The 17,013-nt window shown below is 38.8% G+C and overlaps 1 protein-coding gene across 1 annotated transcript in view; it reads left to right on the top strand.

Annotated features, from left to right (window-relative positions):
- The first annotated feature begins 3,426 nt into the window (after window positions 1-3,426).
- Window positions 3,427-17,013, top strand: part of SAMSN1 (SAM domain, SH3 domain and nuclear localization signals 1) — a 63,372-nt gene continuing 49,785 nt past the window's right edge. The window contains exons 1-5 of the mRNA XM_059872851.1: window positions 3,427-3,497; window positions 7,287-7,354; window positions 10,809-10,877; window positions 13,670-13,793; window positions 15,006-15,382. Of these exons, the coding sequence (XP_059728834.1) occupies window positions 10,875-10,877; window positions 13,670-13,793; window positions 15,006-15,382 (504 nt within the window). The 5' untranslated portion in view covers window positions 3,427-3,497; window positions 7,287-7,354; window positions 10,809-10,874. The remainder of the gene's footprint in view (window positions 3,498-7,286; window positions 7,355-10,808; window positions 10,878-13,669; window positions 13,794-15,005; window positions 15,383-17,013) is intronic.

The raw sequence follows: 17,013 nt of genomic DNA, 5'->3' as shown, positions 1-17,013 counted from the left end.
TCATGTTGAAATCTATTGCATTACTGAAGTGGACCTCTTCAAATGAAATCTGAAATCCTGCCTAATGGAATGATACAGACAAATCTTATCTGTCTGCTGTGACAGACATGAAAATCCCTGGAGTTTTTGCTGGTTTTTGTTTTTTCCATTTGTAGGTGGGGCCCCACTAGACACAGAACATCAATGTTATCTGTGTCTGTTGCTGAAAAATGTCAAAATGGGTAAAGATTTCTAAGGAAATTAAGAGCTCTTTTGTCTTAAATAAGAGTTTAAATCTATTTCTTGTCATCTGATAAAAACACTAGTAACTTATCAGCTTCAAACCCAGAGACATGTGCACTCATCTATGAGATCTCAACTCTATGCCACCAGTCAGGACTCTGAAACTCCTCCCAAAATTTCATTACTTAAAATATGGACATAACTCTAGTACTCATGGATGTCTCATCATTCTCTTGCACTTTAAAGGAAGTCAAACTATTGTGTAGGCCTTATCAAGCTCTACCAGTTATGCTGAAATCACCTGGATGCCTAAAAGTGTCCTGCTTAGATCAGAACTAGGTCTGCCCCATGAAAAAAATAGCAGTCTATAGCTAAAAATGTCAAATCTTACAATGCAAATAAAACCATTCTTTTTGAAACCTAATACTATTCTAAAAAAAATTATTAGAATTTAGAAGAATTGTTGAGATAATTTGACTGATCAATTAAAATAAAAAAAAGTTTGAGCTGGAAGAAAATAGTTTAAGTAGTTTGAATCAACATGAAAATATTTTGTAATGAAAATTATTTCATCATGTCCAGCCGTCACTCTCCTGGCATGGCACTCCAAGTGATAATGCAGAAATTTCCCCATTGATCTTTCATGTAGATATGGAGGAAGTGAATGAGGAATTAATCATTCTTTGTTCCCCACAATGGGGCAACAAGGAAGCACCAAATTTTATGGAGTAGCAGAAATATCATAAGTATTCCTTGTTTAGACAATAAGAATTTAACTGTGGAATTCAGGAATCACAAAATCCAGTAATTTTGAAAGGAACTGGTGGGTACGGACTAGTTCCTTAAAAATCCCACGACAGTTTAGCTGCACCCTGTTCCTCAGGAAATCCTTCAGCACCTTCATGACTGAGGATGGGAGAGAGGTCCCAGATTTTGTGTTCTTTCCCTTCTGCTGATCATTGTCACAGATCAGACAGTCCCTGCTCTCACCTACTATAACCACTGCTCATAAATTACTCTCATTGGGTTTTTAATGGATAAAATGTAACAAATTAACCTTTATTAAAAGATTTTTTTTCCCTCCCTCTCTAATCTATTCTTCAAGTGGTCCTCTATGAACTACAGAGCACAGATGGAAGCATGAATTAGGACTAATCCTTGATGTAAATGTGCAAAAAGCTCAAGGTTTGCTGGGGCAATAAAATGGCACTCAGGGTCCTGGGAATGGTATGTTTCATGTACATTCATGCGTAGTTCTTTGGTTCAATTCTTTATCACGTCACCAAACTCGAGGCAATAATTCGAAAAGTTGTAGGACACTTCAGATCATGTCTAAAGGAAAGTATCTCTTTTTACTTCCTGATGGGTTCCCAGGATTCCAGCATGAATTCTTCACTTCAAAAGGAAACTTGAGTCCCATATTCTTGCAGAACGGAGCCTCAGATGCTTTCAGAGCTTTGTGTGGCATGTGGGAGTTCATGATTGGGTGAATGAAACGAGTAACTCCAATTAAAGCCACTGGGAATAACACAGCTAAATCCCTGTGCCCTGCTTTGAAGAATTAGTTGAAAATACCCATATTTGATTAAACACACTTTAATTTTTTCATTCTGACTTTCAGCTAATGGTAAATTCTTTTAATTCTTTTAGATCCATCCAGAAGTCCATGTCTGAAAATGAAGCATTTGGTTAGTAGCTGCTTAATCATCTACTGTTTACTTGCTAATCTCAGAGAGCCAACTTTAATTAAGGGTCTGCTTTGTTTTACAGCTGTTGGAGCAAATGCAAAGGAAAGGAAAAAATAGAAATAAGCTATCAATATATTGTCCCCTCTTCCCTGCTTTCCACACACACACATGTAGGTAGACATTGAAAACAAACTAGTTAAATATAAAAACCACATTGAGATGAAGAACCTGTTATGGGACAACATTAGAAATACTCAGCATGTCCTGTGTTGCTTTTAATCATTTCAATAAAACCCTGAAATGTCTCTGATCTAAGAAAATCCAGGTCCCTGCCCTTTCCCATGATAAACTACTTTGCGAGAATTTTCACAAACAAGATGACCCAGAAGGAAATTCAGGGGTTTTGTTAAACCCATCCTGACACTGTGTATTGTTATCTACTCTGGTGTTTCAATGGGTTCTATCTTGTAAATACTCTATAGGAAATAATCATCAGCTTCTTAAAAGTAAAATTTCCTGGGTTTTTTTTGGTTTTTTTTGTTTGTTTTTTTTTTTCCCAGTGAGAGCTTCCTGTTATCATGGCTTCATTTATTCTTTGGAGTTTTGGTTCAGTTGTTGTATCTAGTCCGTGCTGAGTATAAAGGGTATTGAATGTGGCTGTACTGATGTGGCTCTTTTCCGCAACGTGTCTCAGATAGATGAAAGCTCCCCTGTGTTAAGGCTTCACTCTGCAGCCCTGCACGGGGAACACTTTCATGCAGGACAGCAAACAGGCTCTAATGAATTCCCAGCACCTGACAGGATCAACAAGAGCTTTCACAAAGAAAATTTTCTGAGTGAAAGCCAGCATTAAATAAAACTCCACAAAACAAAACCAAACAAACCCAGAAAGCACAAACCCCAAATAGCTGTCTATGTGTTGTGAAGCACAGGCACTCTGAAGTTCACTGAAGGAGCAGGTGAATGGCCATCTCCTTCTCAGAGCCAGCCTAGTTCAGCCAGCCAGGCTGAGACAGTCCAAGCCTTGGAGTCCACAGGGCATCCCTGTGGGCATCTTTGATGCTATTTCTTGCAAACACTCTAGCTTGGTAATGACAGACTTAAAAAAAATAACAGCAATTATACAATTAATACAATGTACAATATATAATACAATAATTATACAATTCCTGGAAGCAAAACAAAGGCACAGATTTTCTATGGGATCCTAGGTCTTAGATCCAGGGTTAAGATAACAATCATTATGATCATGTGTTAAGTGTTAAATGAGGTATTAGACCACAGGAAAAGATGATAAAACTTGAAGTCTGACTAAAATAAATATTATCCATCCATCTTCCTATAGTGCAAAATCATCAGTTCATTTCCATGTCTGAGCAGATGCTCCAGTGTTCTGCAAGCTTGTTTGATTTGCATTCTGATGCTATTTTTATAGAATTTCCTGTTATTTCACGGGTTTCCTATGAATTCAGGTGACTGCTCTCTGTGCTTTTACTTTAGACAGGAAAAATGTGAATGGCACACTTTGGCAGGGTTCCAGGAAGCCAGAGAATGATTCGTGCATCAGAAGGCACTGCCAGCTTGAAGGTAATTGCTAAACATATTTCAGCTGATTTTGCATTTTCAACAAAGTATTTAAAAGGGCACATTGGAAAATTTCTCATTTTTCACCAATAATTCAGCTAAATAATTTGTCAGGTCTTTGAGAGATTTATTTTGTCCTCAAGGGGGGTAAAAGTTGTTAGAATAAAGATTATCTTAAAACTGGTAAGATAAGAACACACTCTATGACCAACTGACTCTGTAGTCCATGAGCCAAAAGAGACTTTCCCTGCAGTAAATTGCCATAAATGTGTTGTGTAGGGCTTGCCAGCTGTAGTAATCCATGTTTCCTGGGCATTTTACACTGCTCCAGATATCCAACAGGGAAAGGGGTGCAACACTTCTCAGAAAAAACTTTTTGTGGCAGGTGCAAAAGAGAGTTGGCCAAATTTTAGATGCAAGTACTTTGTCTTTTGTTTCTCTTTTTAAGCCTGCTCTGACTAACTTTATTAAAACAACCTCACAGCTAATGTTAAGAAGTTGCTAATGGCACTGCTTAAGACTGTACCAATATAAATTCATTAAAATAACATTGAGTATTAACAAGTGAGCAATCACCTCACACAAACTGGCCTTTAAAAATCAACATGCTTTGATAATCTGCTTGATGTTGCTTCCAGGAATGGCATTTATATTTGTACTATTCAAAGTTAAGGTAGATCTCTTACTGTTGCTTAATCAGACCAAACCAGACAAGGCTCAGCAGAAGCAGAAACCCAGATATGTGAGATTAAATTGAAAGTGTGTCTTGTTCTCAATTTAAACTAAAAAAAGTGGGAATTTCTCCTGCACAAATGGTCTGGAGATCATCCACTGATAGGAGATTCCACTATTACCTGGATATGTCAAATAAAGCAATGGACAGGGTGCCAACTTTCCTTCTGAATTTAGTTCAGTTCACCACTTGAAGTTAAACTCTTAAATGTTTGGAAATAGATCTGAAATTGCAATACATATTGCACTTGCCCATCTATGGGCAAAATTGGTTTCTTGAACCAGAAATAAGAGCTGACAGGAAGATTGAGAGGAATTCTTCCATTGAACTAGTGAGGGGAAAAGGGACCTTCAGTAAATGTCATTGGCTTGCAAGGAACAGGTTCTAATGATAGGTGAAAGAAATATTGGGTGTTTCCTTCCTGACAAGTCTTACTTTTAACCAAAACCATTTTGGAATGATTCTTCCAATGATACTCCAGAGGCTGCTGGATTGGAAGTGGGGAGAAGCTGAATGAGAAAGCAGAACTTTTTGACCTTCCTCTAAAGTCTTTTCCACTCCAGGCATTTTTTACCCTTTTAAATATCCAAAGCATGCAAAAGAAGCAGTGCACATTTTAAAAGCTGACAAGTGTTGTAATTGAAGGGCAGGGGCCCAGAGGGAACAGGAAGCAAAGCTGGCAGCTAAATAAAAATCTCCCTTTCCCCTACTGCAGTAAAATTATTTCAAGGGAAGTCCCCTTCCCACAGTGGTGGAAACCTTTGCAAGGAGATTTGCAGTGTATCGCTATTGATCAAGATAATTCGTCGTTATTGATCAAACTTTTCTCTTTGCAGAGATAATCCTTCAAGGTCTGCAAGTCTAGTGCCTAAAATGAATTTCTGTTAGATTTAAAAAGCTGTGTATGGTGGTCACCACAGACATCTCTGCTTACTTCTGAGCTGTATCCATAAACCTGTCTCAAATCTCACTCAAATAATTGTAGAGACATCCAGAGACCCTGGTAGCCTTTGGAAGAAATCCTTGATGATAGCTTGTGTGTTATTTCATCTACAAACCCAAGTTTTTCAGGATGAAAATGCAGTGAGCACATATATATCCCACAGACACAATAGTGGAAACACCTGTCTTTGCTCATAAGGCCAAACCCAAATCATCAGCACAAGATCTTCCAGCCTAAAAGCATCCTTGTTGAAAAGTGGTCTGTGGAAGTCACAGTCATTGGGCTTGCATGAAAGATTATGGAGACAAACAGTGAAAAGCCAACACCTCTCAGAGCCAGTGGATGTAATTCTCCACTGCTCCTAATTCATTCCATAGGAGGGTGACTGGTGTCTGTTGGCAGACTAGGAAGACACGAACACTGCAGCTCTATTTGAAATTCATTTATATATTTTGCATGAGGGTTCTTGTGTGTTTGTTGGGTTTTTTTTTTTGTTTTGTTTTGTTGTTTGGTTGGTTTTTTACACAAACACCTTATTCCATAATTCAGTGGGCTGCAGAGCTGATCTAAGCAAGATATAAGAGCACTGTGGGTAGAGGATATTATGGCTATCAAAAGCCATTGTGGTTTGGGGGGACCACTGAGGTTTGCTTTAATAACTTGCTGTTTTAATTTGGGTTGGAACAATATTATATCAAAAGCAGTGTCACTGTATATAGTCTGTCAGGTTAAGGGCTTTCTATGTTGCCCCACAATTGTTTGTGATTCAGCTGCAAACACTAATAATAATATTTTGGACTAGACTGTCGGAGGACTTTGGGGCAAGGAGCTGAACAGTGCAGGATTGAATTTCCAGAGTAAGCTGACAGAGTGTAGGGATGTGGTGTACAGAGATGCCTGCAGGAGATGGAAACAAGTTATCCTGAGGACCAGAAAGAGCCCACTTACATTAATCTGGTGTTGCATGAGCACTGCTTCACATGAGTTATGGTGCTCCTGCAAGTCCAGCTAGCTATATAATGAAATAAATAACCAGATTGTCAGATGCCAGGCCCTCGGTGACTTCAGGGAGATTTTTAGGTGCTTAAGACAAAATATGGATCAGGATCTTATGTGCCTCTTTGAATATAAATTTTAATGACCACATTCAGACTCTTTTTCCATGTGATAGCTAAAGAATCTAAGTCACTCAGAATTATTCCCTGAATTACTCTTTCTTTTCCTGTTTATAGTAGGGAATGCAATCAGTCTTGCATACAGTTCGTTTTTGTGGATCTATATGTTAAGTAAGCTGTCCTTTTGCAAACAGGAGAACTACTGATGCTGTAAGGTATTCCACAGATGCAACAAAAATGCCAAATTAGGATTAATGAGGAAGAAAACCCCAAAACATTCCTGCTGTTTTCTAGTGACTTTAGAAAATGTGGTGTGATTAGCAGATATTTTTCTTCATGTTTTTTTTCTCCCTGCAATATCTGAGCGATAGTGATATCTTTTCTGATGGAATCTAATCACTAGGGCTGTCCTACAGTTACACAGTGGTGGGTGCTTTGCCTTAAGACTGGGAGGAAAAGTAGATCTTTCAAAGTAAGCTTGCTTAAAATATTTTTTCCAGACTTGTTTGACCTATTATTACTCATTGTTGTAGTGAAGGTTAATACTCTTCCCATCCAAACATTCATTTATTGCAAGAGATGGAAGGATGTTCATCCTTTGAAAGCAATTTCTAATCTAATCTAAGTTAAACAGATTTCAGTTGAAAAGATCATTTTTGCCCTTCATTTTTTGTATGAATATTCTAGAATTTGCAGCTGTAAATTAGCAGGGCAAGAGGAAAGTCACAGTGGGGTTCTGGGTTAGTAAACTGAGGACTGAGTACAGAAGAAGAAATAAGCACAAATGGGTTTTCTTTCTGTCAGTCAGTTTGCCAATTTGCTCTGCAGTCTCACTTCAAAGCAGTTTAAGAGAAAATGTGTGCTTAAATGATATAAGATTAACTTCAGAGAGTCAAAATGTCAGCTCAAAACATCAAGTGCAATTCAAATGATATTCCTCATTAAAACATAAAGCAGGACATTTTAAAGCATGTTTTCTCTTTTCTGGTCATAATTCACAGAAGATAATATTATTGCTGATGGAATACATTTGCTCCAAGGAAAGAAGATAGAAGAAACAACATGTCAGGTGAAACAACTACTCTTCTTTTTTAGAATCTAAATTTTCAGTCAAAATTTCATTTCTTGTTTCCATTCATCATTTTCCTAGCCTAAACTTCATGCTCAGTATGCCTCTGTATTTTAGAAGCTGATTTTAAAAGAAGAATCTGGTGACTTCCAAAGTTGTTAATGATTTTTCTTATGCAGGCCATATGGATTTCATTGCCTAGAAAACCTCTTCCTTCCCTGAGTGAATACATTTCTGCTAAATTGATGTGCTAGAACTGTGTCTGGCGAGATCTATCCTGAGTGTTTAGATATGTCTTGCATGATCCATATTGGCATATGGATCCTAATTCTTTCTGAATTTCTCTCAACATATACCATATTTCTTCCTACATCTGTACTACTCATCCCACTGGCATGAGGAATTAACAAATTCTGATTCCTGAGTTTGCATAATCATAGCAACAACACAAAAGTAGGTAACAGCCCATCAGCAGAGGCGAGGAGAAAGACTGGTAGCTCTGGAATTGGAATGACTGGTGTTTGGGTTTTATTTCACTTCCACTCCAATGTTTGATCTGATAATGTTTTTCTTCAGTTCTTATCTGTGGCAAACCAGCTCAGCTCTGCTGATTTCACAGGACATAACAATTTACCCAGTTTGGGACTAAAAATATGTAACATCTGTATATATGTGTGTGTTCTAAATGAGGAATGACTACAATAAAATTATTTAGAAGCTGAAAATCTATTAAATTTTCCTTTGCAGAAAAGTATTAAATTCAAGGTGAGCAGCATTAAACTTTAGAAATAAAGCTCTGAGCTGAGCTTCCTCTGTTGTTTCTATACAATGCCAGGAGTCCTTTTAGATGTTTGGGTTAAAACCAAGAAAAAAAATGGACATTCATCACCCTCGAGGCATCTGAGATAAGACAGGGAACTGTGAAGACCCAATGTTTAGGTAGTGCTCAGCTCCAGTGTAGGTCAAAGTCGAGATGTGGCTTAAAAAAAGAGTCAAATGATCTGCATATTGGGGGACACAAAATTTCCATATTGGAAAACAAGGAAGGTCACTGTGTCCCAGGTTCTTCCTGCTTTCCCTCAGGGTTTTATCTGTCTCTGCACTGTTAGTTTGTTCTCATGATTATCTCCTCTCACAGCTGACAAAAGAGTATCTGAGGAGGAAGGAAAGGAGAAAAGAACTCGTTTTCTTTTGCAACTCTCATTGTCTTTGATTTCTTTCTCTCGTTCTCTAAGTGTTGTGGAGAAAGATTATTCTTTGATTTCCTACAATAGTTCTTCCCTGAGTGTGAGGGATCTCTGGCTCTGCCCCTATCCTGCCATGACAGCTTTGGGAGTGGCTCCTGGTGAAGGTCCAGGAGGTCATTCCTTAGACATGACAGACTGTGGAGGGGAAAAGGGAATAAGGTCTATGTTTGCTCTAAGTATAAGTTCCCATAAAATCCCTTAAAACTTTTCCCCATGAACTACTTGCCCCATTTTAGAAGCAAGGTCCTTTTTTTTTGACTTCTCAAAGCATTAGAAGATTTTTTTTCAGGTGCATGAATGATGAACAATAGGGACTTGGTCCCTCCAAACTTTGGTATCAATTTAAGACTTATTGCACTTGCTTTATAAAAAATTCAAGTGTAATGGAATTATTTTGAATTTTAGTGATTGTTACCTCATGTCTTCATAATCATATATCATCATTGATCCAATTCTCTTTTAAGCTTCCAAAATAGTCTGATTATAACGATTTTCATTTGCTGCACTACATTATGCACACAAAAAAGGAAATGCTGAAAGAACAGCATTATGGGGGAAGGTCTTTTTCTGCAAAATCAGAACAAATGAATGTCCTCATGAAGTGCCTGTCTGCTGATGCACACAGCATGGGGAACAGACAGGAGGAATTAGAAGTCTGCATGCAATTGCACAACTGCAGCCTCAGGATCACACAACTGGGTGGGATAGCTCACACAACTCAGCTATCCCAGAAGGTCCAGGGAATTACAGGCTGCCACTCCCAGGAATATGATGGAGCCATGGGCACAAACTGAGATACAGGAAATTTCACAGAACATGAAGCACTCTTCTAGTAAAAGAGGTGGTCAGACACTGATGAAGCTTCCTAGAGAGGACATGAGAAGTTTATCTTTAGAGACATTCCTGTCAGGAGATGGACCTATGCAACTTGCTCTGGTGACCAGTTCTGAGCAGGGGGCCAAACTAGACAATCCCCAAAAGTGCATTCCCACCTGAGCTGGTCTAAGGGAGTTTGTGATTCTGTGTGCCATGGAAGAGGCAAATTTACAAACAGGAGTAAATAGAACAGATGAACACCTTAGATTTTTTTTCCTTTAGTTGAAGGAAAAAAAAATAAAAAGAGAAAGCAAATAAGTTTCCCTGAGTGCTTCACAAAAAGCTTTAATCCTTCTCCATTTCCTAAATTGACATTCATTCATTCCATTCATTCTGTAAGTGCTGGAAAATGGGCTTAAAACAGAAGTATAGGTTGAGGGATATAGCATGAGCACTGCTGCAATAATTGTACCTTTCCATAAAAAGTGCCTTTATTTTCTGCATTTATTTTTTGTACCTTTGTTCTTATTTACTCGTGTCTAGCAGGGCTCCCTTGATGGCTCGAAGCCTCTGTAGCATATTGGGAAGGACATAAAATACCAAGTAACGCAGTCTTTGGGCTAATACATTTTCAAAAATGTTTCATGCCTCATTTCTCACGTAAATTCATAGGTTGCATTCATCCTTCAACGTGTCATTCATATTCATGAAGCAAAAAGGCCAGTGTTCATCACTTTCCTGCTGAGCTGGAGGCACTGCCAGGCTTGCCCCCTAGGGACTGCAGCAATGCCCCAAGGAAGGTGTATTCTCCTGGAGCTCCTCTCCTGAGGACGCTGTGACCAACAAACGCCTTGTGGGCAGATGACCAAAGTGTAAATAGTCTTGTCTTAGTTCTGAGGATTGCCCCATTTTCTCCACATTGCTAATCCAGTTCAACTCACACCCGTGGTGCTCAACATCCCAGGAAAAATGAGGTGAACTAAGCAAGACCCTTTTTAGAACTGCATCAGCGATGCTCCTCAGCTGGGGGAGTGCAGCTGAGGGAAGTGTTCTCTGGCTTTCCTGTTCATTGAGCAAGGAAAGCCAAGATCTAGGATGAGATCCAAGGATCCCACACTATAATGCACAGCTCTGCCATGGTGCTGCTTTCACTGTGATGTCTCCAAGACGTTACTGAGTCCCAGATAACTGAGGAAATCAAGAGAGTTCAATCCCAAAACAATTTCAATGGGTGGCAGCTGGTGTATGTCAGCCTTTTATTTTCATATCCACAGAGTACTGGCCTGAAAAACTACTGAGCTCTTGTCTATATTTTATTACATTATGCTTATTATGCTTATAAATCTTATGTAAGTTGTAATTTTTTTTATATTACTTTTTTTACTGTCTAGGTGATAAACTATGAGCAATGGATCCCACCACGAGTTCACAATCCAGGTGTGCCTGGTAACAGTGAAATGGTGAGTGGCCATGAAAATTGGGAAATACAGGCTGGTTTTTGCTGTGCTCTATGTTCCTTCTCCAAAAGCTGAAAGATCTTTATCCATATCCATGTTGTTAATCATGATATCCCTTTGTCTTCTGTAGAATACCTAATTATTGTTCTGCTATTAATGATTATATTTCTTTATCATTTATAGAATATTGTATTATTGCTGTGATATCCAAGACAGAATCTGCCTATTATCTTAGGCTGCTTAGTCTGCTTTGCACTCATTTTAAGCTAGTTGGAGTACCAGACCAACATCATGGGAGTATTTAAAGGTCAGATATATATGGGGAGGAGCGCATGAAAGTCTGCACAGTGCTTCTCTATACACTGGCTGACCATGGCTTTATCAACATTTTCTAACAGAAAATTTATCCAAATTTGGAGCAGAACTCTTTTAAAAAGAGCAAGAAGTTGCCTATCATCACATACTATTTTAATATTAATTATGTGCGGCCATGTTATTACTGAAGCTTCCCAAACATTTTTATGGTGCCATAACAATTAGCACTGTGGACACAGTAAACACACACTAATATTTATCTTCTCACTATTACTCTGCACTCTGAATTTAAGTGCATTGGTAGTCATGATTAAATCATTGCACTTCTTTCGGGAAGGCAAAGCAGTTGAAGAAAAATCACAGAGATTAGACTGTGCCATGGCTAAATTCTTTATGCTGAGAAGTGACATGCTGTGCAAGTAGTTTTATTGAAATTAATGCAGTTACACCCAGGAAGGAGAGTGCTCACCAGGACTGAGATTGCAGGAATCTGACCAGCAGTGTTTTACACTTAGCTTCCAAATTGCTGTATTGCTGTCACCAGGTTAATCCTCATAACATCTCACTGTGCAAAGATTTCTAAGGTATTTAAAATACCTTTATAAATTGGAAACAGTTTATCAGACACAATTTAGGTCTTTCTTCTGTAATGCATTTTAGAATGCATTTTTAAAATGTCTATTTTTTGTACTTAAGTATTCCTGCACACTTCATGCAAATTATTTGCAACTAAAGGGCAGCCTGTGATTTATTTTTTTTATACAATTAATTTTGATTTGTGAGGTGACATGATTTTTTCATCACTAAAACCCATTAAGTAGGGAAATCAATAATAGTCTTGATTTTTGTTCATGCGGGAATTCTTTCCTTATAGATAGCTTTGCTTATAGATTGGGGCAAATCACAGTTCACCTGATTGTCTGGTTTCAACACCAAAGAATGTTTGGATAGGCAGATAAAAATCCATATTTTAATGCTTAGGTAAGCCAAAATAAAATACTGTAAATTTAAAGGCTGTCTCACCAACAGCTGATACTGCATGAGCTTTTTTCTCCATGAAAGAGAGTTACTGCATTTATTATTTAAGCACTTATGACTTTTCCCTAACAATGGACTCTATGAAATGAGTGCTTTTAAGGAAAAGAGGATTAGAGTTTGCCATTAATGAAATTATCTGAATAGATTATCTTCCATTTATCTTGATGTCTCCATGATGGAAATCCCAGATCGTCAATCAAAGTCATCATGTTGCTTTTGTGTCGTTACTTACAAGTGAACAAATTATTATTGCTACAAGAGATCTAATATGAGAGCAACATTTCCATTTTAAACCACTGTGATTTATTTTGTGAAGACATTCTCACAATGAGAGAGTGAAAAATTGCACCTCAGTTTCTCTTGTTAGCTGAGGTAAAAATTCTTTCCTCTTTCTTGAATTTGGAAGAGGAAAGAAATCCAGACACAGGTGAAGGACAGAAAAAGCACAGCAGAACAGTTGGTGCTGATGAGCTGATGTCCACACTGTGTCCTATGGGAGGTCTACCTGTGCTCACATCCTCTCTGTTGGACACCAACCAGAAGCTGGAGGTCATCAGCTGAACTTCTGGAAAGTGTCTTTTGTTTTAATTTCAGCTGTAACGAGTTCAGGCTGTGGCACTTTGAGACCAAAACGCAGCTTTCAGGAATAGCTGCGAAATTCACTGCAAAACTAAGACACTAATGAAGCCATGACTTACAAGGGACACTGGAGACGTGAAAAGGTGTCAACTCCCTGGCTTCCTGCTCTGCTCCTGTGGTTGATTCCCAGTTTCCAGAACACTGCAGTTTTCATGATATATAGCTTGCTGCTGAGAAGGAGGGAGTCTAAAGCCACGGTGGGAACTTTTGCACTATTGTGATTAAAGAAGGAGGACTCCTAGGGTCCCATCCTTAAGGAAAGCAGTCAGCATAGGCTCCACCAGCATGAGTGAGATTTATATCACCCATGAAGGTAGCCCTGAAAGGTGTATCTAGACATGTAACAAAACAACAACATCAACAACAACAATAATAATAACAATAAAATTTTACATAACTAAGATGATTAGCATAATAGTGCCTGAAAAAATTAAGCAGTTTCAGATTTTTTGAGGTGTGGGTATATGTTTATTTTACTAGGTCCTGCTTGTATTCAGTAATGGTCAGGTATTCAAGAAAAGTAATAGGCAAACAGCAATATGAACACTGGTCTAAGCCTGATGTTTCTTGTGAGTGACCTTTTCCCCTTTTTTTACCTATTAGTCTGAAGCAAGGAAAAGACTAACTTTCAAAGATTTGTGTCAGCAATCAGTTCTTTGAATCCAAAACTTTGTCATTTTCAAGATAAACACCATGTTACCCTTAGTTTTTATTTTTTGGGTTTGAATTATTTTAATGTCTTTCTTGTTTTGTTTTGGGGTTTTTTTGTTTGTTTGTTTTTTTTTTTTTTTTTTTTTTGGCAGGGTACAGAACCAGACAATAAAGCTGAGTCCAGGGGAACATTAAAAAGATTGCAGAAATTGGTGCGAACAAAGAAAACAAGTACACAAAGCTTGGAAGATGTCAAGCACGTTCTGGTTCCCCTCAGTAAGTAAAGCATCACATCAGCATTCTTTCCAACATTTGGCAAATGACACTGGATTGAACATAACTGTAAACAATCTTGTCCTGGTCTGTCATTCACCACCCACAATTTTCAACCTCCAACTGAGATGTTACTGTGATACCACTCCAGCTCTGACTTCTTCTTAGTGTGAAAACCTGCTTCCTGTCACTCTAGCTGGAGTTTTGTAACAGTATATCTCACAAGTGGGGATTCTAGGTAAATAGAATTGTATAACAGCGGGGCCTCCATGCTGGGGACACTTTGGCTTTCCTAGTTTTGTATCATATTTCGGGTCAGAAAGGCTAAATTCACAAATGAGAAGATGATTTCCAGTGCTAATCCATGGGTCAGTAGCGTCTGCGAGGGCAGGAGGGTCTGAGGTATGACAAGCAAGTCGGTTTGTCACCATATCTGAGTGCCCAGGGCTGTAAGACACAGGAATTCTGAACTAATTCTGGCCTCACTGATTTTCTGGAGTTTCCTATGGTTCTCTGGTCTGATTGTGCAACAGTTCTTCCTCTGAACTTGTTTTGCCTACATTGTTTTAACAGCACACACATTGGTTGTGCAATGCACTTGTTTGTATGATTATTTATAATCCAGTATTAACAAAATGACTTTAAACTCTCTGTTGAACTACTGCTCCAGCCAAATCACTGCTGGGGCTGAAATACATGAGGAAATAGGGATTTTTGTAACACAACATACATACAAGGGGTGGGAGAGCAATTGTCCAGAAAGCTTCCTGAACTTTTCCAGCTCGACTCATGCTGTCTGAAACTATCAGCAAAATGACATTCAGTTAGCAAATTTTCATGGGCAGAACTAATAAAATTTTCCACACCTCTGAGGGAACAAGATGAATATATCAAATGGAGAATAAATCTCACTTTTGGCTCAGATGCCTGACCTATTAAAAAATCCTTTCTATCTCCCCAATTATCATAGTTATTGGTTTTGGTTTTGTTAGGGTTTTTTTTTTTTTTTTTGTATGCATGTGTGGATTTTGTTTATTTTTTTTTTGTTTTGTTTTGGGTTTTTTTTGTGGGAGTATTTTGTTGTTATTTTTTTTTTTATGGAGTCCTTGACTTCTTAATTATATAGACTGAAAGACAGCTATTAAATTTAAGAAAAAGTGTGCTACTTTCTCTATGAATTGCAACATATTATAACAAGTATTTGCATTTTTAAAGATACCTTAGAAGATGCTTATCTCTCTGAAGAGGATGAAGAAGCCCTAACTTCTTGCATGAAGCTGACAAAGCCCCAGGAAAAGAAGACATGGAAAGATAACACAAGAAGAAAAGAAGAGCCTGAGACCAGGACAGATTTTATTTCTGCATCTCTGGGCCGCTCATACACTTCCAGACTTAATAACTTAGGAACTATTTCAATTCATTCTGAAACAGAATTTCACTTGTGGAGTGACTGGAAGCCGTTTCCTGACAACCAGCTCTGTCCTTGTGACTTTTTAATTTCAAAAATAGAAGAATGGGAAAACTGTACTTGCTCTTCTCATCAGCCACATCTTACATATTCCCTAACAGATATGGATCTACAGTACTCCTGGGTAAGTGGAAGTGGTTTCTTTTGTGCTGATATGCATAAAAATTGGAAACTTTTTGCTCTGATTCAGCATTAAAGAGATACTGTCATCTTCTGTGTGGTTATGAAATGCTATAAACCAAATTTAGATTTCAGGTAAATGGATGTGAATGCATTGCTCAGGCTAACACCAGGGCTTCGTATAGCCCTGGGTAGTTCATTTTTAACCATGCAGACATCAGCAGCTTAGAGATGGAAGGCTCTAGGCTATTCTGTTTCTCATCAGCACACTCATGCTTTTTAGGTTTTTTCATCTGTTCTATACTCATCCTTCCAGGCTTAGAAAACTTTCTGGAAGTCTGGGCTGAATCAGTAAGAGACAATGAAGCTAATGGACTTGGAGTAGGCTCCTAGCGGTCACTGCAATACTAGTAAAGGACACTGGAGTTATTTAGGCAAATGTCAGAGGTTGCAGAGGTATCTGTGTTTCTATCTTGGTCAGCTTAGCTGGTGGAGCCTATTTTTGCAATTACCCATGTGGCAGCAAGAAGATTCTGGAGACAGAAACAAAGAAGCAGAGTTTAACCTTGTTCTGAAATTATCTTCCTGGATAGATCTCTGGAGGAGGTTTTCATGGTATAATTGCAGGCTTTTCTATAAAGGGATATTTGAAACTAGAAGAACAAAGCCAAGAGAAACTCTTTTTGGAGAGATAGACAAAATATAGACACTGCAACAAGGATTTTCCCCCTCTCCTCACTGGGCACAGGAAGTCTTCTGGCACTGCACATAGTGGTGAGCACATGGAGGGTGACTGGTACAGTGAAATACATCAGAGAAGCAGTAAAAAGTAGCCCCTTTTCCCTTTCTGCCTGTTCCCTCTACAGTGCTCCAGGGACAGAGCTGTCTCTCACTGTGGAATAAGACCATCTCCCAGGAAAGTACAGCCAAACTACAGGGGGTGAGACACCTGCAGAAACCTGAGCCAGCTGAGTGCTCAAATGCAGGCCTGAGCAATCACAGCCTTAGATCAGAGAGTGTCCTGCTGAGAGCAGCATGATCTCAGAGTGCCCATATAGCATTTGAAAGGTAATAGATGGGGGTCTGTCCAGCAGCCATATTTCTGAATTCATGGGGAAGGTAATTCAGTTCCTTTCCAATGACCCAATAGCTGAGATACCAGGCAGGACCTGAAATGTGGGATTTTCCTAGCTGTAGACTTTCCTGGGATTTGATGTAGAAAACAAGAGTCTGAAACTTTCACTGATGGATCATTCGAAAAAGAAAGGAAGGAAGCTACTCTAAAAAAATCTGAGGGAGATGCATCAAAGAAACCCTGGACACCTCAGCCCTGCACACTCCCACGGGGAAAGCACCTGCAGACAGACCTGCAGGACAGAGAGTTGACAGAAATGGGCTGTGAGCCATGAACAAAGGCTGTGGTCTGTCAGATGAGTCCCCCAGCATGGCAGGAAATAGAAGTCTCTGCAGAAAGTGAATTGAGTCAGGGATGGGAGCCTCCATCATATGCCTGGCTCCTTTATGCAAGCAGCTGTCAGCATCCCAAGCGAAGGCTGAAGTCCCAGGTAAAAACAGTAATAGAGGTGTTGGTCAGATTTATGACAACATAAGTGTCAGTTCAAATAATTTTATTTC

The sequence above is a fragment of the Haemorhous mexicanus genome, chromosome 2 (assembly GCF_027477595.1).
Source record: "Haemorhous mexicanus isolate bHaeMex1 chromosome 2, bHaeMex1.pri, whole genome shotgun sequence".
Taxonomy (NCBI): domain Eukaryota; kingdom Metazoa; phylum Chordata; class Aves; order Passeriformes; family Fringillidae; genus Haemorhous; species Haemorhous mexicanus.
The sequence above is the reverse complement of the archived record's forward strand: the minus strand, read 5'-3'. Positions and strand labels throughout refer to the sequence as shown.